This window comes from Parus major, chromosome 10, assembly GCF_001522545.3.
Source record: "Parus major isolate Abel chromosome 10, Parus_major1.1, whole genome shotgun sequence".
NCBI classification, from domain to species: Eukaryota; Metazoa; Chordata; class Aves; order Passeriformes; family Paridae; genus Parus; species Parus major.
This window is the reverse complement of record NC_031779.1, coordinates 5,881,726-5,908,972: the sequence shown is the minus strand read 5'-3', so window position 1 is coordinate 5,908,972 and position 27,247 is coordinate 5,881,726. Positions and strand designations below refer to the sequence as shown.

Below are 27,247 nucleotides of genomic sequence, written 5' to 3'. Positions count from 1 at the left end.
CCCAGATAAAACATAATAAACCTTGCCAGTTTTAATTCACTGAAGTTTTACCAAATCAATGCTGAGTTTTCATTGAATATGTAGGGTGAAATTCTGGGCCTCTCCCGCATCAATGGCAGCATTTACACTGAATTTATTGCTATGAGTTTCTCCATTAGCTTATTAAGTACCAAAAGGTGTTTGATAAAAGGAAATGGTGGCTTTTTACCTGGCCTCCTGTGAGCAAGCAACTGAGGACTAATGACATTGTCTCCTGGAATGATATATTCATAATGTATACCCGGGTTAGGCTGCTGATGTATCATCTAAAAAGAAAACCAGCCATACATTAAGTTCTTCCACTTGTTATATTATTAATACTTAAATACCAACTTGAACTGATCAGCTATATAACATTATTTATCACTGGTTGGGATAGAAGAAATGGTTAATGACTGTCTCCAAAAAATGCAAAAAGAAGAAAATACAAGTTACTGCTTGCAAAGAAGAAAATAAAAGCTCCTGCATTTGCAAATTGAACTAGTTTATGATGGCAGAGAAACTGTCTAAATCTTCTTTGAAAAACCTAAGACTGCTGTGCTTGTGGCCAAGGTGTGCTGTGGGCTGTGCCGGCCGAGCAGCAGAGGCTCACAGCAGGCCTCAGCAGCAGAAGATTGTCCAAAGGTCATCAAAAGAGTGTGAGATAGCAGGAACTTGACAGACACCTCAGGAAACAAAGCAAAGAGGAAACAAAGCAGAAAAACACTACTACAACCCCCAACCCCACACCTGCAGCCTACTGTGTTTTTCGAGGTTCCTCAGCGGCTCGAGGAGAGCACCTGCAGACAGCACACGCGCGTTACTCTGCACCCATCTGCTCCTTCCAGCACCCTGCAGCTCCCTCAGCACCCCATGGAGCCCCAACAATCCACCAGCCCAAACTGGGGCTGTCCTGCTGCCCACCCCATGAGCGCTGCAAAGATCAGGGAGCAGATCCCAAAGGCCCATGGACTTGCTGCAGCAGCTGAAGATCACCTGCAGCCCTCCTGCATCCTTCCCCATTCATTTTTAAATGAACGAAGATGCAGCATAAGCACAGCCAGAGTCCCCCTGCCTTACAGCAAACCACAACTCATCAATGTGTTCTTTATGGAACACAGGTGGGAACCTGAAGGTTTTCTCCTTTAAATATGAAAATGAAGCTCAGGGTTTTCAGAATGCTGCTGCATGAGCCCACATGAGCTGACAGGAGCATGACTGATGGTCACTGTTACTCTGGGTGTGCTTGCTTAAGCAGTTGGGCACAACAGGACCCAAGAAAGATACGACTTTAGGACAGCTTTTTTAATCTGATAGCAGCACACTCCATTCCCAGCTGACCCTACTGCTCTGAGCCTCAGTGTTCCCACAACTACAAATGCAGGGATGTCCTGAGCTGTTAATTTCACCACTTTAGCTCTGATTACTTCAGTACTGCTACTACTATGTAACATTTATGTTTTAGCCTGAACTCTCTGTGGGGATTAGTCTGATAGAAGCCTCAGATTTTACTAAAAGTACCTTTTAAAACCAAGCCAAATAAAACCAGAACACAAACATACAAAAATTCAAACCAACAAACCCACAAGCAAACACCAGAGCTTGTTCTGGCTCTTTGGTTCTCACAATCCATGGACCTAAAAGTAAAATGTCCTGCTATCCTAATGGCCAAGTGACCCAGCAGAGCACAACTAACGCTCCAAGGCTTCACTAAATTCACATCTATTAATACCAACTAGGGATTCAGACTTTTGTTTTAACTTATGTCAAAATCACTCTTTCCTTGCCAAATACAATAGCTGTTCCTCTAAACACTGTCCCTCAGAGAGCATTCACTTTTCTGAACCATCTAATAATGCACTGCCTGTAGTATTTTTTTGTAAGGTTGGGTCCTTCCAATGTCACTTTCTTATCCAAAAAACACACCCTCTTTGTGGTCCTGAGAGAACCATGAGCTGTGAATTGACTTCAGCAGTACACTTCCCTTCCAGAACCAGGACCCTGTTCTTTAGATGGTTCCAGGAACAACTTCCCAGTGGTTCCCACATTATGGTTTTCCCATCACATTTCTCAAAACAACTGACTGGCATATTTTAGAGAGAGCTTAATTGATGAAGACCCTAATTAGCATATTGTTCCAGCTTTACTGCAGGAGAATACCTCAAATGATAGAATAATTTTGCTTTGAGTTAGTAGACCTAAGTCTTTGTAGCAATGTATACTTCACACTTGGACAGAACTTGCACCTCTTCTTCTTGTTACTTATTACCTCCTGTAAATCAGAAAGCTTTTTCCTCCACCTTTCAGAATGGAAGAAAGCATGATCTCAGGAAAACAGAACAGAAAGCCATTTGGAGCTCCCATCTGCAAATCTCTTCATTTTTCTACACAGAGCATAAGGATCATGAGTATGGGTGAATGGAGAATTACATGACTCAGGCACTGTAAGATGAAGTCTGAAAAAAGACATCCATATCTGCTTGGCTACACATTTCAAACCCACGAGCAAGACTGTGTCATATTGAGCACTGATTTACATCTAGCACTATTCACCTTTATCTTCCCACACTGTATTAAAAAAGAGACTAAACTATCATCCTATACTGAATGGTAGCATTCCTCCTATCAACCAGAAATATCTTGGGTCCAGTCAAATCAGAAGTGCCAATCCACAGCAGTAAACACAGAGCTAAGCTGGTAAAGCAACTTTCTTACGCTCCCTAAACCTAAACCAAAGCATTGCAATATCAAACGTCATAACTAACATCAAACAACATCAAAACTTAAGGCTTTTTTATGATATTACTTTGGAAATATCTGTTTAATCCACTTTCTAACCCTCTTCTGTCTGGGTCATTACATACTGGGCATTAACTGGCTGAAAATAAAAACTCAGGGCCAAGCCTCAACTCACAAGCCCTGTGATTGCACAATGACATAACATCTGAAAAACACAGAGTCTGCATTGCACAGTTTAGGAGCCAAATTGTTTATTTTCCCAAGTTTTTCCCAGTCAATTACAATCAATTAGAAAAGAAGTTTGGATCGATTGGACTAGATGATCCTAGAGGTCTTTTGCAACCTTGATGATTCTAGCGTTAGCATAATTATTACCTTACTTTATTGGACACCATATAGCAGACGGGAAATAACTTTGCCAACATCTAGCTTTTCCCAGCTTAGTAATCAGCACAGTTACTATTAATTTTTCTATGAAATTATCCTGTACACTCACTTTTCTACTCCATATTGCACTCTAGGTCAAAAAAGGCACAGCTGGATGAAAGAATCATATATTCAGTTCACCTAGTTTTTTCAATAAATGAATTTTACTGTGTGGAAGTGTATAATCTCAGAACACACCACTTATCTTGGAAGAAGTTGTAATCAATTCCAGTTATATTTTTATTTCAGTATGAAGAACTAAAAACCCATCCCATCTGAAGTAAAAAGCTTTCTCAATATGATTTCTCCCTCTTAGACACAATTTTTCTTCTCCCTTTCTCAGATGGCCATTATATATGGTCTCCTATCACAGCTTCATATTAAAACTGCCCTGCTTCAAATCCTACATTCTGTAGGTTTATGGACTTGTTTCTTTTAAAAGAAACTGAGATGGTGAGAGGCCTTGTCTGGCTTAAGTATTTGCTTCTTCACTGTAAAATTAAACTATGCCAAATTTGTTTCAATAGGAAAGTATCCAGAAAAAATCCAGTTCACAAAAGAAAACCCTTGGACATTTGTATGCCTTATTTCTACTTTACTGAACAAGTTCAATTGGTTTTACTGGATCCGTTCAGTCTGAGAGAAAAAGGCTTGATTTAGATTTTCTATGATTTGGAGCAAAATGGATACCACACCAAACAAATGGAAAATAGCAAAACTAACATTTCAAAATTAAAGTAACAGAGTGTCGGTACTGAATGCCATTTTAGGGTTGCATTTTAACAATGAAGTGAACAATTTCTTTTCCATCAGAAAGAATAATTGAAATACTAACTCACATAGACATCAAGGACTTCATTTGTTGGCCCATCAGCTAAAAAGGACTCCCCTGCGGTGCTGGAGATCTCATTGGGGCGTCTGTAAGTGAACATTGTCCCACCACCTTCGTACCTGCCCGGGCGATCGATGGCCCAGTTGCCGTTGATGATGGAGCGTCCTGAGCGGCTGCGCAGGGCTGGAGAGGGGACACAAACACAAGATTTGGTCAGAGGAAAGCACTTCCCACACTGGTGCCCAATCAGTTCCCCACAGCTGCACAGAACACTCCAGGTACTCCTGACACCAGGGAACAAAGCTGGTAAAAAGAACAGAGTTGCATTAGTAGTTGTGGGGAAAATAACTCAGCAAAGCAAACACAATCCAATCTTTGAAAACTTTGTATGTTTATGTATGTTGCTGTATGAAAGGAAAGAAAAATCAAAGACAGCTTGGAAACCTTTTTCAGCAGTTTCTCCCAGGTGGCCACGTGACTCTCAGCCAGCCAGCAACACACACAACACACACGGATGCCGAGGAAATGGTTTTCCTGCACTCTCTTCCCATTGCATGGACTATTTTGTGATTTAGGCAAAACAAAACACAGAGACAGATACAGAAAACCAGTGCATTAGGCAATATAGAAGGACCAACAACATAGGGGCACAGGAGTACCCTGAATTGCCAAATGTTCCTGTTATTTTTCATGAAGCCCTTTGGCTGGTTCCTCCCTTTCCTTTTCAGAACAAGATTTTTTTGTCAGAACATCTGCAGAGTCCTGACCTACAGCACTGCTTGGAGTGCTGAGCATTCTGAAAATGGCAGTAGGATCTGTTGCATAAAAAAAAGTGACATGCAAATCAGATACTAGCCAGGGATTGCTAAGATATGGATTCAATATCCTGCTGGGCAGTGCATTCCCTTTGTTATTATGGGCAAGGCAGTGGTTTGGTGACATAGGAGCCTCTGTTCCCTCTCATTCCTACTTTCCTTATCTACGTGACTATAATTTTTAGTCCTTAAGGTCAGAAACTCCTACCACATATATGTGTATAATTTATGCAATATTACAGTTGCATAATTTAAAAAATATATATATACATTGAGGCTGAAACCCTATCAGACATTGCTGTATCAGACATTGACCATGAGACACAGCCCTTTCTCTAAAGGCTCCACTCATAGATTTTTAATTTTTTTACAAAAGGATTTGCTTTTAAATATAAACTTTAAAAGAGACAACAAAATCTAGTAATACCCTTGGCTGTACCTTGCTCCGTAATTTACTTTTTAAAATCCAAATTCAAGGTACAAGCTTTGAACTTAAAAAAGTTTAGGGTCAAGGACCCAGTTATTCCAGAGATGACAACTTCTTCGCCCTGTCTCAATAATGGTAATTCTCAGTAAAAATGCTCTCAACATTATACACTACTATTTTCACTATTAGGAAAAACTTACATGCATAGCCCAAATGATGGGAAATTAAATTTATGCCACTAATTCCAAAGTAGCACACATTAGAGATGAAACTTTTATTGTCTGTACATATTCCAGACATCTGAATTAACTTAACTAATCAGTAGAAGCAGTCTTCCTGCTTTGCTGCAGGACTCAGAACAGAATGTCCTCTGAGAAGGGATAGTGACACTCACTTGTCTTGTTAGGTTGTAAAATTCAAAATCTTCTGACTTGGAGGGGTTGCTGCTGACTATCCAACTATTTATGATTTGCTTAATATTAATGAAATATTTATACAAAAGCAAAAATGGCAATTAAATAAATGGCTTCGCATCAGACCCTGTAAATGCATTCACACATTTTGAACTTTTATTTTACTTAATGCTACATGTTTATTTTCTGTTTATTTTCCCAAGAGCAGCCATACATCCACTTGCTTTCTAGGTCTCATTTACTAACACATCCACAAAACAAGCTCTATACTGTGGACATTAGCTGGAAAGTATTTTATACAATATGAGCCATGGAAATGGCCTTATCATTCCTCATATCATGCTGAGAGGAAAAATTACAGCTCAAAAAATATTGTATACAGGTTAGATAGGAAATCCAGTCATATTATTTGCTTGCTATTTATACCCTATTTACACTTTGCTACTTTTTAATTCAAACAACTATAGATCAAACACTTCTGCAAAATGTGTTGGAGACTGATTTAAAATTGTTTTATTAATGTGAAACACTTCCTTAACTTTATGATCTGAGTATCTTTTCTTAGACAGATGCTAAACAAATAAGATAAATGAATCATCAAAAGCTCAAGGAAAAAAAAAGAGCTGTCTAAGATTAAATTGTTATTAATAACAAAGCCGTAGAAAGATGGCTGTCTGAAAAACTGAGTGCACATTAAACTTTCATTTCAAATCCATCATATGACAGATTTGAAAGAGGCCTCTTCATAAAAAGGGAAAATGTGCTTCTTTTATGTTTTGATCACTCTGCATCTACCACCTCAACTCTGCCCCCTGAAGAATTTTTATGGTGCTAATATTTTTAGCCAAAGCATGAAAGATTTTGAGGAGCTTTACCATTAATTTCTCATGAGGAATTCCTCATACAGGCTGTAGCTCATTTAATCTATCTTTCATCTTGGAAACAGCTTTTAACTAAAACTGTTGTTTACAGTGGCCTTCAATGATGTTTTGCACTAGTGATATGGAGTATTTCAGGGTTCAAATTCTGATTAACTTCATATTAGCAGTTTGATATACATTTTAAGTGTCTTGCTGAATGACTCCTATTTTTCTAACCACGTCTGAAGAGAAATATTTTAGGTGTGGCTGTAGTACCTCACTATTTGCAGTACATTTTCACCCAAAATAGTCACAGTACCAATAATGAAATGAAACTTCTTAAATCTGGCAACAGTACTAATATGCAGAGTAATACCATATATTTTTGTCCTAAGGCTTTTCTGTCTGGGAGAACAGTGTCCTAAGTCCTACTTAATCACTTTATAAGAAGGCTGTAGACAGACAGAATTGAAGTTCTTTCCCATATACATGAAGTGGCTCTCATTTGGTCCTGACCCACAGAGTGAAGCAGGGAGCAGTTCCTCCCTCTGGGAAGAGGCTGCAGCCTTCAGCTGTGGTCAGGGGGAATCCAGATCAAGGCTTGGCTGCTGAAGCCAACTGCAAATGTCTCACTGGTGATTTCATCCAGGGAACCCTGACAAGCTGCAGATGCACTCAAGGTGCAAGTCAGAGATTGACAAGACATCATAAAATGTTCTTTGATAGAAGTCCTCAACAAAGGCACCTCGAGCAGGCAAGTAGCTGTGGTGCCTGAAGAGGTTATCTGGAGCAGAGGCTAGACAGAGTCAAGGGAATAAAGTAGGTATTTAATTAAAAGGCTTTATAAGAACACACCTTGGGCAGTACAAGAGCCTGGCCAGGGTTACACCCAAGATGGACCCAAGATGGACAACTGGTCATGAGATTTCACACTTTTATAAGTTTTGGTTCATTTACATATTGGGGTTAATGGTCCAACCACAGCCTCAGGTTATGAAGTCCCATTCTCCCAGATTGCTCCCTTCTATTCACCGTTGTTTATGCTTTTGGGGCCTGAAGCTGCAACGGTGTCCTTGGTTCTCAGGCTTGAAAGGGATAGTTTTGTCTAACTACACTGTGAAGAGAACTTTCTAGCACTTCATATGAACTTCAGAGTCACACACGAAGGCAGTATGGAATCTGGAAAACATGAAAGCTAAAACTGAAGGTATCAGGTGAGATGGATGGGGCTCTCAGGCTGCATTTATTTAGCAGCTGCCAATCAAAGACCAAGCTTTAAAAAATTTAATCCTGTTGTTGTTTAATTTGAATTAAAGTGCATGAATGTCTTGGCCATACTAGCTTTCTATAGAAACAGCAATACTTTTCCCACCTTTAAAGAAAGTGCCCAGATACAGCTGTAGTAAATAATCAGATTATTTCTGAGAAACCACTTTGATGAAAGAAGTGAAAGAAACATGCACCTTCTCCTGTTTATTATTCCTGCACAAAAATACATTATATGGCACTTTCAGAGACAAATCTAAAATATTCACATAGTGCATAATGAAAATCAGCGTAGGGTGGTGCTTCTTGTACGAGTAAACCCCATGGATAGTCTTTGGTAACATCTCCTGTGAGATAAGTCAGTTGGCTTCACGGTACAAACCATGCATGGAATGTAACAGGAATGCAACAGGAAGAGAAACTTGGAAGGGAAGGACTTGCTGGAAAAGTCCAGCAAATGAAAAAGTCCAGAAAGTGGAAAAGTCCAGCAAATGCACTGAGCTGGCCTTTAACTCAGAGCAGCCATACCTACAGCCTGCTGACCAGCTGCCACACCAGTGCAACTCCTAACACCAGTGGCTACTTCTGAATGCATACAGATTGCAAAAACTATCTTCTCCAAAAGGACTTGAAGACAACTTCAGACATAAAAAACCACCAAACCTCAACCAAAAAAACCACCAAAAAATCCAAAAAACTATTCAGTGTCACAAAACACAGCCTGCCTTCGTGCCTGTCAATCTTGCAGGATGGAATACACAATACCTGTTAGGTCACTAAAGAGGGAGCACATGGACCACAGTCTAGAAATACTGAGTCACAGCACACAGCTTCTAGGCTACTCTAAAGTACCTCTGCATGAGGAAAAAAGCCAAATTCTGTACTGCAGCAAACAGTAATTTTCCATTTGGGAGAATCCACTGAACTATTCCTTCCCCAATTTCCTCAGAGAGAAGCTTCCACTTCTCTCAGTTGTGCCTGCTCCTTTTGTGATTGACTCCAAAAGCCCTGTTGATGCCTCAGCTCAAGGAAAATGCTGGGGCAGCAAAACAGAACAGACAATTAAATACTGTTGTAAGTAAGTATTATAAGCTTTGAGAAAAAATTCAGATGTCTTATAGCTATATAATCTCTTCAAGCCCAGACACTACAGCAGATTTGAGGTCTCAATGGCTTCAGTAAAATCTCCAAAGAGCAGAGTCAATCTGCATGTTACCAAATCTTGAGATTCTGTCAGGAGAGGATGCAGGATTTGCCCAAATTTTTTAGCAGTCTTCCCTGGCAGGTATTAGTTACAGCCAGTGAAACATTACACATTAGCTAGTCTAGGCTTCCTCTTCTGCCTTTTTGGTGAGATGAGAAGCAAAACGCAGGAAGTCCCTCTCTGACAACAGCATTCTCACACTGCAACTTCTGAGACTTCAGCACATGAGGTACTGCAAAATACACACACAGATATACTACCTGACATTTGCAAAATGTGATAATATGGTATTTATTGTTCTTCAGTGTCACTGCTGCTCTCCCACACATCATCCTCAATCCCAGTGGGAAGCAGTGTGCAACACAGACCTTTGGAAAACCCATATAAACAGCAGTGTTACTCAAGCAGAGAATGTTCTGCATCCTATTACCCAGCTGCTACACTAAGACTGTAAACCTATGTCTGTGAACAGCCTGGAGCTTTGGAAATAGGGAGCTCATGAAGCAGATTTGATGATGGAAGTAAAAACATTCACTAAAGCAGAATTTCAGCATTTTGTGAATTTTTGCACTGCAAGGCATAAGCACTCCATGTGAATTGCATCTTGGGTTTCATTTTCAGGTTTCTTCTTATTACTGTTTCCCTTCTTTAAATTGCTCGAATAAAATGCCTTTTCCCATTTTTCAAGCAGGTGCACTTGAGTGATTGATGACTTTTAATATTATTATTTGTGAGTACAAAACTAGTAAGACTTACATGATTCCAAGTAAGCTATGCCAAGGCAATAATTCTGAATGTTGAGATATGCTCTAAATAGCCGAATTAGGGAACACTAAAGAGTATATGCTTACCCAGATCATATAATTAGTTTCTAAAAGCTTTTTTTGTAGGCCATACTAACATTTACTGTGAAAGCAAATGAAGGAGTAAGAGGAAACAACAGAGATAAAGTTCATCTTTAGACTAGTGCTATGTTTATGAGGTCCAGCACAAAAATAAACCTGCCTAGTCCTCCTTAGCACGACAGGCTTTATGAAAGTCAGGGAAGTGTGAAGGCATCAATGCTCTATGCTGTTCATGACATGCAGATATTGGCACTGCATCTCAACAGCCACCACAATTAAATATGCAACAACCGGGTTCTTCACCAAGGGTATTTCAATTCCTACTTTGTATCAAAGTGTGGACTGCAATGAGTAAAGAGCTCCTGTTAGAAGTGACATGACTGCTGAACAGTTCCTGAGTTTCATCACTTGTCTATTACAGCCCTATACTGGGCTGTATATATATATATATATATATATACACATATTTACTATACTGGGAGGAAGGACAAGACAAGCTATCAGAAGGCCAGCACAACATTCGTTGAAGAATATATATATATATATATACACATATTTACTATACTGGGAGGAAGGACAAGACAAGCTATCAGAAGGCCAGCACAACATTCGTTGAAGATAAGAATCATTCCAAAAAAACCTGAAAATAAGCAGATTCCATTATTCTGCAAATGACCTCACCTGAAAGGACTGACACAATTAATATACACAATGGTAGTACGTGATAAGAATGATGAACTTTCCATTTATTTTTACCTAGCCATTCTCTATAATTATATACCTTAAATACATTTTATTAAGTAATACTAAAATAATCTATAAAAACCTCTCTTCCAACTTGCACAAACATTTCTGATGGGTTGAAGGGGTATCAGTGGTTAACTAAGTTCCCAACTCCACTAAAGTCTACGTAAATTTACTGCTGTTTAGTTGTATGTAATTTTACCATTGCCTTGAAAATACTGAAGACAAAGGACAGAAGGGCTAGCAGAAAAGTAGACTGAGAGGAATTAAATATGAAGAGAAGGACAACACTAAACCCCAGAGAATTGTAGTAAGAATCATACATGTCTTGCATTTTTAGCTATGCTGAATGTATAGCCCATTGCATATCTACTATTTTGTTTTGGGAAATGCAGTGCCTCAAAGGGAACTCCTACGCTTCAGACGACTCTAGAAATTAATCAGTAGAATCTAACTCAAAATTGTGGACTTTTTAAAATATAGAAATTCAAAATCCCTGTTCCCATTCTTACTTTTACATCCTTAATTTATTTCTGTAAAGAAGGCAGGACATAACTGAGGTTGCAGTTCTAAATGGCAGTCTTAGAACTTCAGCTCTTATAGGACATGATTAGAATTTTTGTCTAAGTCCAGTGAAAAAGCAGGGCATGAATTCTAAGTAATTTATTTCCCACCCTACCTCAGTACCATCAGGAAATACTCTCCACTGGCAATAGTTGTAAATCAAGGATTTGGAAATAACAAACAACATTCAGGACTGGTAGCCTCCAACAGGGATACATTTCCAATGTAGCTTGTGATATCTTAGCCATGCAGCTCCAGCTGAACCTGCTGATGATAGTATTTGGCTGAGTTACACAGTTTCAGTTAGAATCTGGTTCTTGTGTTTCAGGAGTTGATGGGACTGGCTGCTAATGGCTCTGAACATGATAGCTGAGCCTTCTGGCACAGCTCAGCTGCACGTTAGTGAACCCAGCACAGAAACTCAGCACGCATTTGGCAAAAGTCCTTTAGGTAGATAACTGCAATTGAATTATCTTCTAATCCAGACACTACTTCAGTCAGAAGGGCCAGATTAGTGAAATGCACATGTGTAAATACCCCACTCTTTCCTCCAGCTGGCATAACAAAAAGTGTTTTGTACCTCCTTACACTCCTGACAACTGCCAAGAATTGGAATAATTGTATGACAGCTAAACTAAACCAGCAGATTGTGACATCTGTGCAGAAAGAGCACTCTGTCTCACAGGAATGAAAAGCTGAAGTAGAAACTGCTTCTTTTGTTTGCTAAATAGCTTTTGTCCCTTGAAATGAAAAATTGGAGCTAATGAATACTCCTAAGCTGTTTTGAATTTCAAGTGGAATTTCTCAAGAATTTTGGATGCTCTGTGTGGTAAAGTTAAACACTGTAACTCAAAACACACAGACTGTGAGCTGCAAAGCACTGCTGGCTGCCCCAGTTTAGGTGTGAGTTGCTCTGGCCCAGACTCTGATACTGCTGCTCTCTGCAGGGCTTCCACACCTTGGGGCTGATTTCAGGCTGGGCTGACCCAGACCTGAAGTCCCAGGTATGGTCAGGTTTGAGTGAATGCTGACACCAGCATGGAGAGAGATCTGAAATGGTTTTCCTGTCCTGTAGCAGGGTGGAGCAGGAGCCCACAGCGGCTGTGGGGCCAGGCAGTCACTGGGCCAGCAGTGCAGGCAAGCCTTGACAGGGACACTGTGAGATCAGGGCATGGGCACAGACACTGGAGAGCAGAGACTGGACTAGGGGTGGGAGAAGATGGGCTTTGATTAATTTAGAGGCCTTTAGGGTAAGGATACAGGTGATTTGATTAATTCAGTGCCCATTACAGCAAGGACACAGGCCACAAACAAAAGCAGACAGACCGCAAATGTCCAGCCCTGAAAAAAATCATCCAATTCTTCACTCATTGTCTCTTCCAATCAAAGCTGACAACAGCACATAAACCTTAGTCTTTCACTTAAACAACAATAATTTATTAGAGATCCTCTGGAGTATTTGGCTCCTAGTGAAGAAAAATGACACAGACACTCATGAGAGGCTGTCTCCATTCACCTGGGTACACTCTGCCAGAAGAGGAAATCTGGCACAATAAGCTGGGTGGTCAGAGACAAGCTGGAAATACAGTACTGCTATTGATTTCTCAGGCATCATCTTCTGGCTATAAAGGCTTGGGTCAGTATCATGTTATTGTTTATGGCAGTCCACACATTTAAACATAAAAAAGATGTTCTGGGATGGAACTGATTTGATATTTATTTGACAAAGCCACCAAACCATGAGAAACACACAACTGATACCTGGAGGTAAGCCCAGAAATCTACAGACATGACAAAACCAGAAATCATCACATTTTATTGATGACTTTTATAGCTCCAAAACCAACAAAAAATATGACTGAAATATTTCACAAAAGGTAGCACAGGATTCCAAATACAGAGAGCATTTCAGAGTATCACATCTCATTCTATTGCTGTTCTTTATTCCCAAGCTAACTACTAGGCTAATTAAAAAAAAAAAAAAATCTCTGATCTAACTATTCACAGAAACACAGGGAAAAAATGGTGAGTTTGCAAGTTGTGAGTCTAACCTCATATCATCAGATAAGTCAGGCTAATTAATGGCTGTATTTTGTTTGCAGCACAGATGAAACAGTCCAGATTCCAAATAGACAACAGAGGTAAATGAGTTAACTACTACAAACTACATAATTATTTTGCCATCAGGAACTGAATTTAAGTTTTTCCAAGCATATGTGGGAAAGAATACATTAATAAAAAGAAAGTTGCTCTCTTCTTTTAGGAAGAACTAACTTATTTTCTTCCCCCTTACAGTGTGCAAGCAGATCACTTGTTCTGCAGACAGTTACTCCTAATTCTCAGGTTTGATCTTCTAGACCTTCTGCATCAGTCCCACAGGTCTCCCAATCAATACACTGCACAGGGATTGTTATATACATGGCCTCAAACTGTGAAACAAGACTGAAATTAATTTATCATTCTGAACTATAAATATTCAAATTTCAGAAGCAAGTTTATTATATCTCCTTTACAATTCCACCTCAGGGGAAAAAATAAAAATCCTTGGCTTTCTGTCTTTGATTAAGTCTTATTTAAGTTTGATAAGCTTTATCTTCTCCCTTTAATAGAATATCTCCTGTACCACTTTTTCAGAACCATAAAAAGCGATTAGCTACAGCCTTAATTTTCGCTTAAACCAAAATTCATATAATCCATAATCTATTTTTTCTGCATTTGAGACAGCATTTTTCACACTGTTTGCATTAACAGTGAATTTAATTTTTTGTAAAAGTACATCCAGCACATGTAGTTTCATACTCAGCTGGGAACATTTTTTCCATGTTTGAGATAAATAAGCAAGTCTTTTTATGAATGCTGTCTGTGAGTCAAGAGCCTTTTAAGTATTTACCCTTCCAAAAGTAATTTAAACTAGTTTCCTGTTATAAACACAAACTAAACAATTACTGCAATGTAACAGGTTACACATGTCTAGGAAGTACTTTATGCTGCCAAATGACAGCACAGATTCTTAACCAGTGGCACAAAGTCTTCAACTTTACATGACCTATTTCAATACGACTCAAAGCAAAACCAGGAGTTTTATCAGGGAGAGGGTAAATAGAAAGAAATCCACCTTTTTAATCCAGGTTTGTGTGGACTAGACCATAATGACTGCCATAATTTGAAGTGGTTACACTCACAGGCTGCTGCCAAGTCCCAAATCAAAGCTCTGATGTTTCTATGCACACCATGTTCCAGACAGGACCTCAGAGAGCACCTCCCAAAGCCTAACACAGGAACAGGCCAGGCTGCCCCTCCTTGGCTGGCTCAGCAGTTTATCTGCACATCCTGGGATCCTGTGGAAAGGCCATGGCTTGGGAGAAACTGCTTTGCTGCACTGTAATACCTGCTGAACAATGGTGCATGGCCTTGGCTCAATTACAGCTGTTGAACTGGAAGCACAAGCTGCAGCCTCCACCTCTTATTCCTGACTGAGGAAACACTGAAATGGTCTCATGGCTGACCAAGAACCAAGCAAAGCTTTTGGAGAGAAAAAAGCCAAAGAGAGTCAATTGTATAAACTTCAGAGAGGCTTTGGGACCCTTTAGATGTTAGACACGTGGCATGCAACTGCTCTGTGCACAGCACAGCAGGCTGGGAGCAACTGCCAAGGCTTGGGTAGTTATTACATAATATAAAGCAATTGAATTGCAGATACAGTCACTCAATAAAGCTGTTGAGTCACCTACATTAAAAAAATCCACAAGGTAAGCTTGAACAAATTAACTGAACAAAAAAAGTCTGTATCAGAAAATATTATTACCAATCCAAGTAATCAGCAATCCCTAGATACTTCTTTGATGATTTTGTATAAATATAAATCCAGGTTAAAATATTTACTATCATTTTCAAGGATGTATTGGTAGAGTGAGTTTTTATTTGAATGAGTTTTGGTATTTCCCTTTATACTGTCTTTCACTTAGCATTTTCTTTCCTTTAATTCCTCCAATCTTTTCCATTTACCTTTTTTGTTTGTTTCTATACTAGTTGCCTAAAAAAAAATCTACCCTAAAACACAAACCCTGCCCACCTCATCCAAAGAAGTTATAACCAGCTGATCCAACGATGTCTCTTCCATTCAAGCCAATAAAATCATTACATACATCTGCACTGAGATTCTCTTCTGCTCAAATAACCCATCGAAACACAATCCCAAACCATCCCAAATGCCGAAAAATAAACAAAACCAACAAAAAAAGCAACAAAAGGGTCCAACTCCTTTCTCAAGTACAAATGGAAATACATGGTTTCTTTCCACCTCTACCAGCATCATGAAGAGAAGGACTGCAGGGCTTTGTAACACCTTTTTTAAGTTCTTCCCTTCCTGAATAGATGGGTGCTGGTGCCCCAGCAGACTGAGCTCAGTGCTGACCACACTGGGACAAGGCTTCTTCATCACTCTCAGTCAGCACTAGGGCAGGAAGCTCAGCACTTTATCCAGCAACTGATGCTGGAAACAGCATAAGGTCTTCAAGGCACTGATCAATAATCAATAATGGATTCCAATGTTTACTTAAGCAGAGTAGGAGTAATAAAGCAGCAGAAAAAGGGGAACCCATAATTGGATTAAATTAGTAAAGAATGAAGACCTTTTATAGCTATTGCACAAAAGCAGCAGTCTTTTAATTGGTGTTTGTGTATGCAGACAAACAGACCAAAGAGCCACCTCCACATCCATGTTAAACCTGTCCAAACCCAAGAATTACTGCTGCACTCTGATGTGTGTCTGAGAAGTCCCCTCTGTCACCCTGCTTGCCAGTGACCAAAAAAGACAGCATGTCTCACAGCAAGCTCACCTTTATGCAACATACCAAACACAGCAGACCATGAATTTATTCAAGAGCTCTTCTCCCATCTCTTAGGCTCATTTCTGCCTACACTAAATAGGAAGACACCACAAACCTGAGAGAGTGAACATAATACTGCTCATTTAAATTGGCAGACTGAAATGCTATGCATAGTCTAGTATGGTATTTATCAGTCTTCTTTTAATCAATCACTGTTTCAATGTTTCAAAGTTCCAAACGCATTCAATTAACAACCATTTTACTTACTAATTAAACATCATGCTTGCATTATTTTAAAGGACCATAAATCCTAAGGAAAATATCTGACCATGAATTGACAATGTTAACTAGATATTAAAGGTCTTTCTGGACAATACAGATATTCCAAGTCCAGTGAGTTTCAATACTGCACATTTTTTCACTTATAATCCTATCAAAAATCCACACAGCAACATCAACTGTTAACAGCATTTCTTGATTAACTTCAGTGAAGACAGAAACAAACCCCACCCTAAATACCAAAATGCAAATTGGTTCCCTTTGATTACTGTCAGATACAGTTTAGGATAATTATCATTTGAGAGAGCAATGAATTTTCAGTAATCCAGTGGAGAGATAAAATATTTTCTACTTCCACACTAGGTTATAGCCACAAATACTAATAACTTTATTTTGTTTTGCTTTTCTTTTCCATTAATTTAATTTGTATTTCTCTTGACTCTCACAAAAAATCTATTCCACCTGCTTCTGAATGCATCCTCATTTTAGGTATTACTCCCATTATGACTAGGTTTTAAAGCTCTTTATTCACATCAGGTCTTACTATACATTGTTTTACTTTCCAAGCATGGAGCCAGGCCCTTCAGCTGGCCTGTGGCAGCCCAGGCCCAATGAAATCAATGGCACCATTGTAATTTGGGAGCTGCACAGGCTCTGCCCCTGCTTGTTTAACAGCAGCTTTTTTACATCCGCAAGCACGAAGGCACTAAAGTCTGCTCAAAGTTCAAAAGCAGTTTTAATTTTTGTGCCCTGCTTTTCAAACACTTTTGAAGTTATTTGGGCAGTTGGAAAAAAAAACAACAAAGCAACATTTTATCCAGCTAGGCTGCAGAAGTGTGTAGTACAGTTCATTGCAGTAGGAGTGCTTGATGGGCATTTCCAGGCTGCTCCTTACCCTTCTCATGGGATCGTGAGGATCCAATTAATTAATGTCAGAGAAACACTTTGAAGATAAGAAGCACTTTCTGTGATGATTTTCTCAAAGAACCAAGGAGCTTTTGTTTCAAAAGCCAAATTCTGGATGGAGGCATGAAATACAAACCCATACACTGGTGGATTTCAGCAGAAAACACCACTGAGAGAAGGTAAAGGAGGTCAGCATTGCACAGCAAGAAGTTTTAGTCACTGTTGCCACTTTCCCTCTGGAATTACTCACCATGCTGAATGGATTTTAAGCCCCAAATAGCTACACTGCTATTTGTGATTAATTTTAAGAGGCAGTGTCTTGATATATTCTGGAATATCTTGATGATCTACTGAAGTCTAGGAGCCTTTCAGAGACCAAGAAACCTGGGAAGCTCTGCTTCTGCTCATGGGCACTGGGAATGCTAAACCATGTAGTTGGTGAAAGCTCTGGCCTCTTACTGCATTCCCTCAGAAGATCATTTCTAGTCCATGGATATGAACTCTGTGAAAGCTGGATCATCATGCCAGCCAAGAGGTTCTAAACAAACATTTAATTGCATTCTGTCATTTCTGCTGGGGATGCCAACAAGCAGCACCTTTGGTAGCACCTCACTGTCATCTTTGATTTGAAACCCAGTGCTTTGTAGAAGATGACTTTAATTTATCGGATGTACAACATGCCAAAACAGAACCTGGACTTCAGTAACTCAGACCAAGTACACACAGTACTATTAACATTAAACATTTGCTTGAAAAACCTTACTTACAGAGTGTGTTTTTAAGGTTTTAAGTAGCCAGAGTCAGGATTTATGCAGACCTAGTGAATTCCACTGCTGCATTATTATTAGTGAGAGAAGCTTCACTGCAAGGGGTGGCACTGAACTGCCTTAGAAGGAGAGTGGAACAAGAGGTAAGAGCTGCAACTCAGAAATTAAAGCCTTTTTTATGGTGTTCAAGGGAATAAAGTCACAGGATGGTTGCTTTATACTGGAGGAGGGAAGAAAAAGCCCAAGTAGGTGGTGGTGCAGAACAGATACCAGTTCCTGATTAAAAACAAAATCCAACAGGAATTTGACTCAACATAAACAATGCTGCACCAATGTCAAGACCACAGCAACAGATGACTCACATATGATGTGATAATCTGATCACATAAACTCACAGTTGAGTGTTTATTCATTCTCTAAGACAGAATGAAAATTCAAACATAGTAAATTAAAATGACACAATTCAAACAAGTGAAAAGAAAGCATTAGTCCATTTCTAATGACACCAAGTTCATCAGGAATATCTTCATCTCAGGTGCATACACAAAATACACTAAGGAAACACTAGAATTTTTATAACATCACTGTGCAATCAAGACTATGTGCTCTGTCACAGTATTCCTGTGTTCTAACATGCAGCACTCTGAGGTTTAGATTTTCACACCTTACAATCTGACAGACAGCTTATTAACTTTGATACTAAGAAAAGTTGATGGTCTCTATGCTTCTTTACAGAGTACTCCCCAGCAAACAGAATTAAGGCCACTGGAGATGCACAGAACTAATTTAAAAGGATAGTTGTATTCCAATATGCCTGATCTGGGTTAGACCTCATAGGTATCCTAACCATATTACCACTGTATTCTGCTTAAAACAAGTGATGAAGATAAAAGACTGAAAAAAGCCTTCAACAACTCACCTCCAGCAAAGTGTCAAACTTCTATTGCTACATCTGCATTAGGGATGATACTGAAATAAAACACAAATGCTTACATCCCACTCCACACTGTCTGTCTCTTCCTCCTCAATCTTTAGATATATTCCAAGGCAGGAAAAAAATGATTCCATTTGGTTTCATCTTTGTTTCCATAATGTATGCAGCGGAGATGCTAAAGACATAGCACAGATTTTTGCCATAAAGGAACACTCCCAAAGGTCACAATCAGGACAAACTAATTCAATGTTAACCTGAACACATTAATGGAATTCCCCATGTTTATCTTTAAAAATTATACTGTCTAAAGGTTCATGGCAACATACTAAATTACTAACATGTGACACTTTTTCAGAAACAGAGCACAACGAAATTCTGTAATTTTCCTTTATAGTTCTCCAAAATCTGCACAACTGTTCAGAACTGAGCTCACACGAACAGGCATGGGGAAGGAATTCTCTGTTCATTCATAAAGCAGGGAACCTTTGCTTAAAGTAACTCACAAACTTTGAAATTTCAAGGCAAAATAGCTCTTCCTCTAATGAAGCTGGCAGAACAATAAACTAGTCTGGTGCTCATTAGGACTCTATGAATGATCCATGAGCAGCTCTTCTGAACTAGGGACTCGGAAGCTTCAGGGATGAACTATGATGCGCTATTTAGTAAGGCAAGGTTCATAGGAAAAAATAATTTCTCATTGTATCAATAGATAAAATCAGAAGAAACTACAAGTTCTTTAAGAGTATGTGTTTTTGTTTCAAGAGACACGAGGGAGACTTTTCTTCAGAAGCCTGCTTTGCTAAAAATGCAAGAGAAAATTTTGATGCTAAAAAGTTACAACCTCTTGACACAAATTCAGAATGGCATCATGCTTCGCTGCCTTTTTTTTTTCTTTTAAATTGGCAGAAGAAAACTGAAGAAAGGTATTTTTTGTTCATAAATTTAAGCTCACACCAAACAAATTTCCATGACTTGGCCTTCCCCTGCATTAATTAGGCTTGTATTTATACTTTATATTTGTAAAAAGTATTTTGTAAGAACAATCAAAAAATCTGAGGAACCGTCGTTCTTAACATAGAACAACCTCTTCTAGTTTTGCCAGACACTTGAGTAAAATTCAATTCCCCCAGCCCTCTCCAATATGAGCCTAGAAGAGAATGATGAAGTGTTATGACAGAAATTCAACAGTAAACTTTTAATTCCACTTACTGAAGGAATCTTAATTCTGCAGTCTGACTGAACATCAGCAGACACATTATGCACTAAGGTGTTGATGCCTTAGGTCCTTACAAGTAATTGCAATGATGAGGCCTCATCTCACCAATAAAAACGCATCTCTTTTCCAAGTTTTCCAATGGCTTATCATTTAGATGTCCCCATACTGGGCTAGAGTTCTCCCAACAGGTCTGCTCTTGCTCCTCCCTGAGGTTCACCTCCCATGGTTTCAGTGAAACTCCAGCACAGAATCTTATTTGGAGTTACGCTGAAGTGCTCCTTGCTCCAGATGTGCAGGAAGTTTTCCAGGTGTGGAGGAGCCACAGCAATCACACCAAGTGAGTGTGCACTGCCTCAAGGCCAGGTTCTCCTCTTCCACAGGAGAGCTGGAGCAGGGGAATGGAGTGAAGGTGATGGACTAAGGATTAACCCAAATAACAACAGCTGCAGCTGGGCTGTTACACCCTGAAAACCCTTCCCTAGCACTTCATGGTTATCAGTGATCAACAGATACTTGGGGTCCCTAAGCCATGTCTAGATTAGCAAGCTGGTAACTTGTGCCAGGTAGCTCATTAAATCCAGCCCAAAATCTCACAGCTGACATTCACCTGACCCACATGTCTCAACACACTCCCAGCATTTTCAGAATTACAGTAATTTGGTATTCAAAAAATAGAATTATGACTGTGGGGCAGCTACTGCTGCCATGGGTACAAATATGAAAGGGAGACTGGGTCTGTAGTGCTTCTAAGCACCCAAATTCTTCTGACACAAAGTGTTTGAAGTAATATTCAATAGAAAACAAAGACACTGGGCAAGCTAAGAAATAAAGGATAAAGTTTAATCTCCCTTGACTAACTTAATCATACAGTCTATAAATCAAGTTTTAAATCCCCATATATATTGTATATAAGAAAAGACTTGGATTTCTTTTGGAATTTAATGCTGCAATATAAAAATATTCTCTGCAGATGAAATCTCTTTATTGGATCCAACCATGAAGCCACTAATCATGTAGAATTTCTACTGGGTGATTATTTTACTAAAAGAGATTTTGAAAAGGGTAAAACCCAAAAATGTTGAAATCGAGCAGTTCAAAGGGAAATAAGAGAAGGAACAGCAAAAAAAAAAAAAAAGTTTCTTTTACAGAATCTAAGATGTAAGAACACATTCTATCTGACTAGATCAAGGGATGCTTAAGGAACAAAGAAAGGTTTTTCGCTATCCAAAAGAGAATTTTGCTCAGAATAAAACAAGATTATGGAATCAAAGAATGCTACACAGAAATATCTGTGACAATTGAAAACAGGTTCTCAACCATTTTTTCTTAAGTTTTGTTGTGTAGCAGTTGAACAACTATTTGAATTAGTAATAACTTCTCCTCTTGGCATGAAAAAAGAGAATTGTGTCTTCATGAGATTTGGGAATTTGCCTATGTTTATGAATTTGGACTCATTCTGGTCATTCTTTACGCACAGCTGAACCACAGGATAAAATTAATTCTTAATTTAAATTTGTAAGAAAAGGAGAATAGTATTGTATCACATCGATGACTACACCTTGCTAACAACTTTATAAAGTAGTGTTTATTCCAGGTAAAATGCAGCTGAGAAACAGATTACATATGAAGGACTTTAATTAATTCCTGAAGCTAATAATTTCCAAAGGGTACATGACATTTCCAACACAGTCCTGTGTTGGCCTTTATAGGGACAGAGGAAGAAGGAGGGAAAGCAGAGAGTCAGTTGCATTAATGAGATGATAATTCATTTTACTGACTATTGGCCAGTGCCATGAAATGGATACTCCAAAAGGTGCTCCATCAGCACGCACTGTTCAGAGAACTCAGGTTTTTAAGAAGCCTTGAACAATCTATGTGTTGATATTCCAAATGCTGTGTGCCCTTCAAATGAGTGTTTTCATGGAAACTGCTTGGTGGTTTGGTCATCAGCTAGAAGACAAAAATAATCTAAAGCTTCAAGATCTAAAAAGGCCCCATTAATTGGGTTCAGATTAATAAAAACTGTTCAAACAGCCCATCTCTTTCATGTTTTAATGCATCTTCTTTGAAATTTTTGCATTCAAGTTCCATGGTTCTGTCCATAACTGGAAACAGAAGTCTAATCAAAACACTATGAGAAAGGCTGAAATTAAAGATTTTGGGGTCTGACAAGAAGCAGGAAATACTGAAAATCTTGCAGAGTCAGTTCTCCAGAGACTTCCATGCCAAGGGGGTTTGCAAAGTTATATAAGCAACCAGATTGCTGGGTGTTTTACAAGTCAAACTGAACAACCAGCCTTTCGGACTTTCCTCTCACTATTTTGAGTATTTCTCTTTATCCCTTTCCCTGCCTTTCAAAGCAATCTTTCCCTATTTCACAAGAAGGAAAAAAAAATACTCCTTTAATACAGAACTTTTGAAACAAACAGCTCAATGGGACTCATTGCTGCTGGCTGCTGTTCAGATGATGTATTTGCAGGGCAGATCATCAAAGCAACAGCAGGTTGCAGCTGCTGCTCTGTTGAAGCAAGTGCTGTTTTTATAAGAACAATACTTACAAACAAATGGTAAAAAAATACACCACCACCTCTGTCATATGATGACTCAACTAGGAAATGAAAATGTGATTTCTGTAGGTTCCAAAACGGGTCATGACCACTGCCACCAAAGAGCAGGTGTGAGCCAAAAAGCACAGCCAGCATAGACAGCTGGAAAGAAACATCCAAACTTTTGTTTAAGATGCAGAGGATAAAGGCCAAGAAGCCATTTACCTGGAAAAACAGCAACATGGAGAATTCTCCTGGAGATTCAAACTAGGAGGAAAGTCATGAGCCTGCTAGGCAAGGCACCTCCTGCTCAGCACCTCAGCTCAGGGCTATCCCTCACACGTCCTGCCCTCAGCAAACAAGAAGAAACTCATTTTGAAGCTCCTAAGTGAAAACACTGATGGCAAGTAACCTGCAGAGAGCTGTTTTGTAAGACAGTGGTGGAAAGCTGGGACACACAAGTTAACCCAACCATCAAGGCTTAACCTGAGGCCAGAGGAAAGAGTATTTCCCATCCCCCAGAGGAGTAGCAAAGCCCATCTTTTTGTAAGTATTTTTTTAAGACCAGCCATTTAATAGGTAAAAAAGAATAAACTAGCTTTTGAGAAAGTATTTCTTTTGTATGTTTTCAAAATGTGCTTGGGACCCTACAGACCACTATACAGAGTTTTAGATACCAGCTGGCTATTTAATGGAGCCAGAAGGGAAAAGGTCACCTTGGAATTTACTATAATAAGATAACCCTGCCAGAAACTCCAAATTGTAATTATTTAAGCAACACCAGTAATTGAAAAAATATATGGTCAGCAAAGAATAATGTCCTGGATATGTTCTGTTCCAACAACAGGTCATTACACTAGGTAAGATGCTTGTGCAACTTAAATTCAGTGGAGTTGAATTCATTAACACCAGAGTTGAATTTTATCCAAAGTCTTAACAGCTTTGAGGATTTTAGTAAGTGATCATCCCAGCCAAGTAATACATGTTGGCTACAGTAAGATGAACATTTATTTAGTGAAAGAAGTACCCCCTGCAGAAAATCAATTTGAAACTATTTTAAGGACAATAATTGAAAGGATATAGAAGTCTAAGTGTGTGTACAGGGAGAACTGGGCATCCCAATAGTGAATTACAGGTGAGAAATATTAGAAAGGAAGCCATTACACATCTCTGTCCATCTCCTATTAGTTTATAACCCTTTTGGATTAAAGCAAACTTGTGCTGGTCTTAATTCTCCCTGGTAAAACATCTTATATTCTTATTTCTTATCTATACATACATTATCCTCAGACACAGGAATATGACACAAAGAGCAAGATCCAAACTCAGACTGATCCAAAACTTCCTGCCAGGATATGCTTCTAAGATTCCTGTCATCTCCAGCCATAAACCAGGCACTCTCCTCATAGCTCTCTATCATTGCCTTGCACCCTTCACACAGAATACAGGAGCCATGGCTATGGTAAAGGTAATTAACACCACAATGGCAGAGCAAGCTGTAGGCCCCACAGACAATGAAACAGCAATTTGCAGAGGAAGACCAAGAAATTCTTAGAAATCCCATTTAGCCATAACCAACCAACCACAATACCACACTTTTCACCTCAAGGAAATGAGACCTATTCAATTTCTCAGGCCAGCATATCCAGTCTAAACATAAATTCTGAAGGGAATCTGTCAGCAATTAGTGTAATATTAAATCACAGGCACTGAACTGGGTAGCTGCTAAAAAATACATGTTTGTCTGATCAGACCCTGGGCTTCTGTGCATAAAATATTGGCCCTGGAAAAGCACCTTTCTGGATAGGTCAGCATTAGACACTTCTGTATTGGGGCTGTTTTGAAATCCCTCATGAGAAGGACAAGTCTCTTAGGATACCTGTGCTGCTTTTGAATTAAGGCATGACTACACAGGGAGCAATTAATTAAAATCATTATTAATTCAAAGAATCAATATATCTACAACTAGCAGTGCTAGCTAACAAAACTGAATTAAGAGGAAAATGTTAGAATCTTCCTTGCTCATCAGGTCTCTTCTAAAACTGACACTGAATTGAAACTTTTAAGGTGCCCCAAAATTTCTAAAGCATCTATTAATGGCCAGTTTGGTAGAGTCAGAAAATATTTTACCCAATATTGGATCTGAAGCACTGAAGGACAAGACTGAGTGGAGACAAAGAGATAAGGCAAAAGCCAATAACCAGGAGTTACCAACTTACGTTGCCAGGTCACTGTTTTTATTAGTGTGTTTGATTTGCAAACATTTTCCAGCCCCCCCCCCCCCATTCTTCCTCTGCCTGTGCAATATTTCCTGACTCTCCAGTTCAGTATTCAGGAAACAGGGACACAACAGTTTCACTAGGATACCTAATCACAAAAAGCATTTCTTAGGAACATTATTCAAAGTGTTCTGCTTAAGTTTACACACTGATTGTAATTCCTCTTCAGACACTAACAATTCACTCTGAAGTTTCCTTATGGTTTGAACTTGCAGATTCTAACTTAAGTTTATTTGAGAAGTGATTCCTTAAATCTTTTCTCCACAGTTTGGAGCATATTGTTGGCTGGAATAAGAAATATCTTTGTTGTTTAACTCCAGCAGAGAACAGTCAAGAGTACAAAGGACAAAAGGTAAAAAAAATAGTTTTTCTTATCCAGATATTGTAATTACATTTGTTTTTAAGTAATGCATTCAGGAAGCCACAGATGCAAGACAGACACTCCAACTCTAATGCACTGACACATACAGGGATGCATTCAATGATTAATACAATGTTCAAATCCTTGGGAAAGTCTCAAGTCCATCACAATAAACACACATAATGGCATGGCTTTGGGTTACAGCACTCCATAAACTCAAATGATAAATTGCAGGCTTTGGTTTTGAACAGAAATGTAAGAATTATCAATGGAGCACTGACAGCTCTCGTGCAGTGGGAGAGACACTGAGCCCAAGGCACACTGAAACACTGGAACAGAAGTTTATTATAAGCAGATCCCTTGCATAAAGTTCATTCCAAGCCCTGAAAATTCCAGCGTGCATCCTCTCCTCCAAATTACTACATTCATTGCACCTTTTTTGCACAGAAACATTTAATCTTGTGTAAAAAAAAAACCTCAAAAAAAATCATTAACAGCAATTAAAAAAGTATCTTTTGAAGTATATGAGTTGATTTAATAATCCATATCATAACCACATGAAGGAAATCAATGAGTATATAGATTATATAGCTCTTCATGTGATCACAGCAGTGCCTCTAGCAATGTTTATCATCTAAATTCCTGCCAGTGTTCTAATCTAACGCCTTTACTTGCTGTAATTTCAGATCTCTAAAGTGATCTAGAAATGTTATTTTAAGTTCAAGAGTTGCTAACAATCTTTCATCATGAGATGTACTGCTTGAATGTTATCTGCTACAGGGAATACGGAATAAAAATGGTTTTCAGAGAACCTTTTCACCATTAGTATCAGACCCTGTTGTTTTCATACAACAAATTCCTTAAAGCCATATCATGTTCAGGCACACCAATATTCACAAGAGTGCTATTGACATCCCTTGGACTTTTGTTCCAAAAAAATATTAATCTGTAACTTTCATTTTAATAACAAATTGTGTGTACTGGCATGTGCTAACAGAAGATGCTAGAAATAGCAGAGTATCATTTTACAGAAAGCAGGGAAAGCGGATTAGATCCAAGGATGTCTCTATCTCATTTAGTGGCTGAAACTACTTAACTCCATGAAAAACAAAACTGAAATACATAATATATTCCCTGAAGGAACCATAATGAGCTTTACAATTAGCAGTGAAATAGATTCACTAAGAAACAAGCATCTTTTTAGCAAATAGCATTCAGGTAAGAAACAAAATGTTAGGAGATTTGCCCACACTGGGAATTATGGACCTTTCCTTGGATAGGACACCTCAGAACCCTGCAGGCCCACGATGGCAGGCAGTGGTACCTTTTCTTGGACTCAATCCCAAACCACGTGACACCACACTCAGACATCTTCCTTGAGTTACAGACATTACCAGATTATCTCAATTAAAGTTCATTGTACAGTCTAACATTTTCAAGCATTGTATCTTTCAATTCTCTATTAAGCAAAATTTTGATCTGAACTACTGACACCTCCTTCCCAACAGACTGTCTTGCTGTTGAGGCTGTGGATATGGATAGCAACCAGCTTCTTTCAATTAGGTTCTCAAGACAAAAAAAGCCCATTCCAAAGAATCACTTCAGATCTGTGTTATCTGGCTTCAAATTCTGCCATTATCTCAAATCCCAATCCCAAAGATGCAGAGGTATTTACACTCTAACCCACATGTTTTGCAGCACAAGTGCTGTAACATACTGGTCCCACTGAAGGTATTATGGTCCTACTTAATTCAGTGGCAAGTTTCCCATGTCAGTGTATGAGAACTGTCCAGATGATGATTACCAGTGGGATAAAAAGTATGTCTTTGTCTCTAGCATGTGACAGAAGTGCTTTGCCAATGGAAAGGTCTGTGCAAGGTCAGCAGTTCTGTTACCAAAAGGTTCTGTTACACATGAGCCAGTAAGAAAATACTGCTGAAAACTACTTTGAGGAGTCATTCTGACAAAGCCCAGGGC

At 38.9% G+C, this 27,247-nt stretch overlaps 1 protein-coding gene across 3 annotated transcripts in view; it reads right to left on the bottom strand.

Annotated features, from left to right (window-relative positions):
* Positions 1 to 27,247, bottom strand: part of THSD4 (thrombospondin type 1 domain containing 4) — a 262,970-nt gene that overhangs the window by 20,765 nt on the left and 214,958 nt on the right. For all 3 annotated transcript variants that reach the window (XM_019007885.1, XM_015638496.3, XM_015638502.3), the window contains 2 exons: positions 4,023 to 4,198; positions 209 to 305 (listed from right to left, as the gene is read on the bottom strand). In XM_019007885.1, the coding sequence (XP_018863430.1) occupies positions 209 to 305; positions 4,023 to 4,198 (273 nt within the window). The remainder of the gene's footprint in view (positions 1 to 208; positions 306 to 4,022; positions 4,199 to 27,247) is intronic.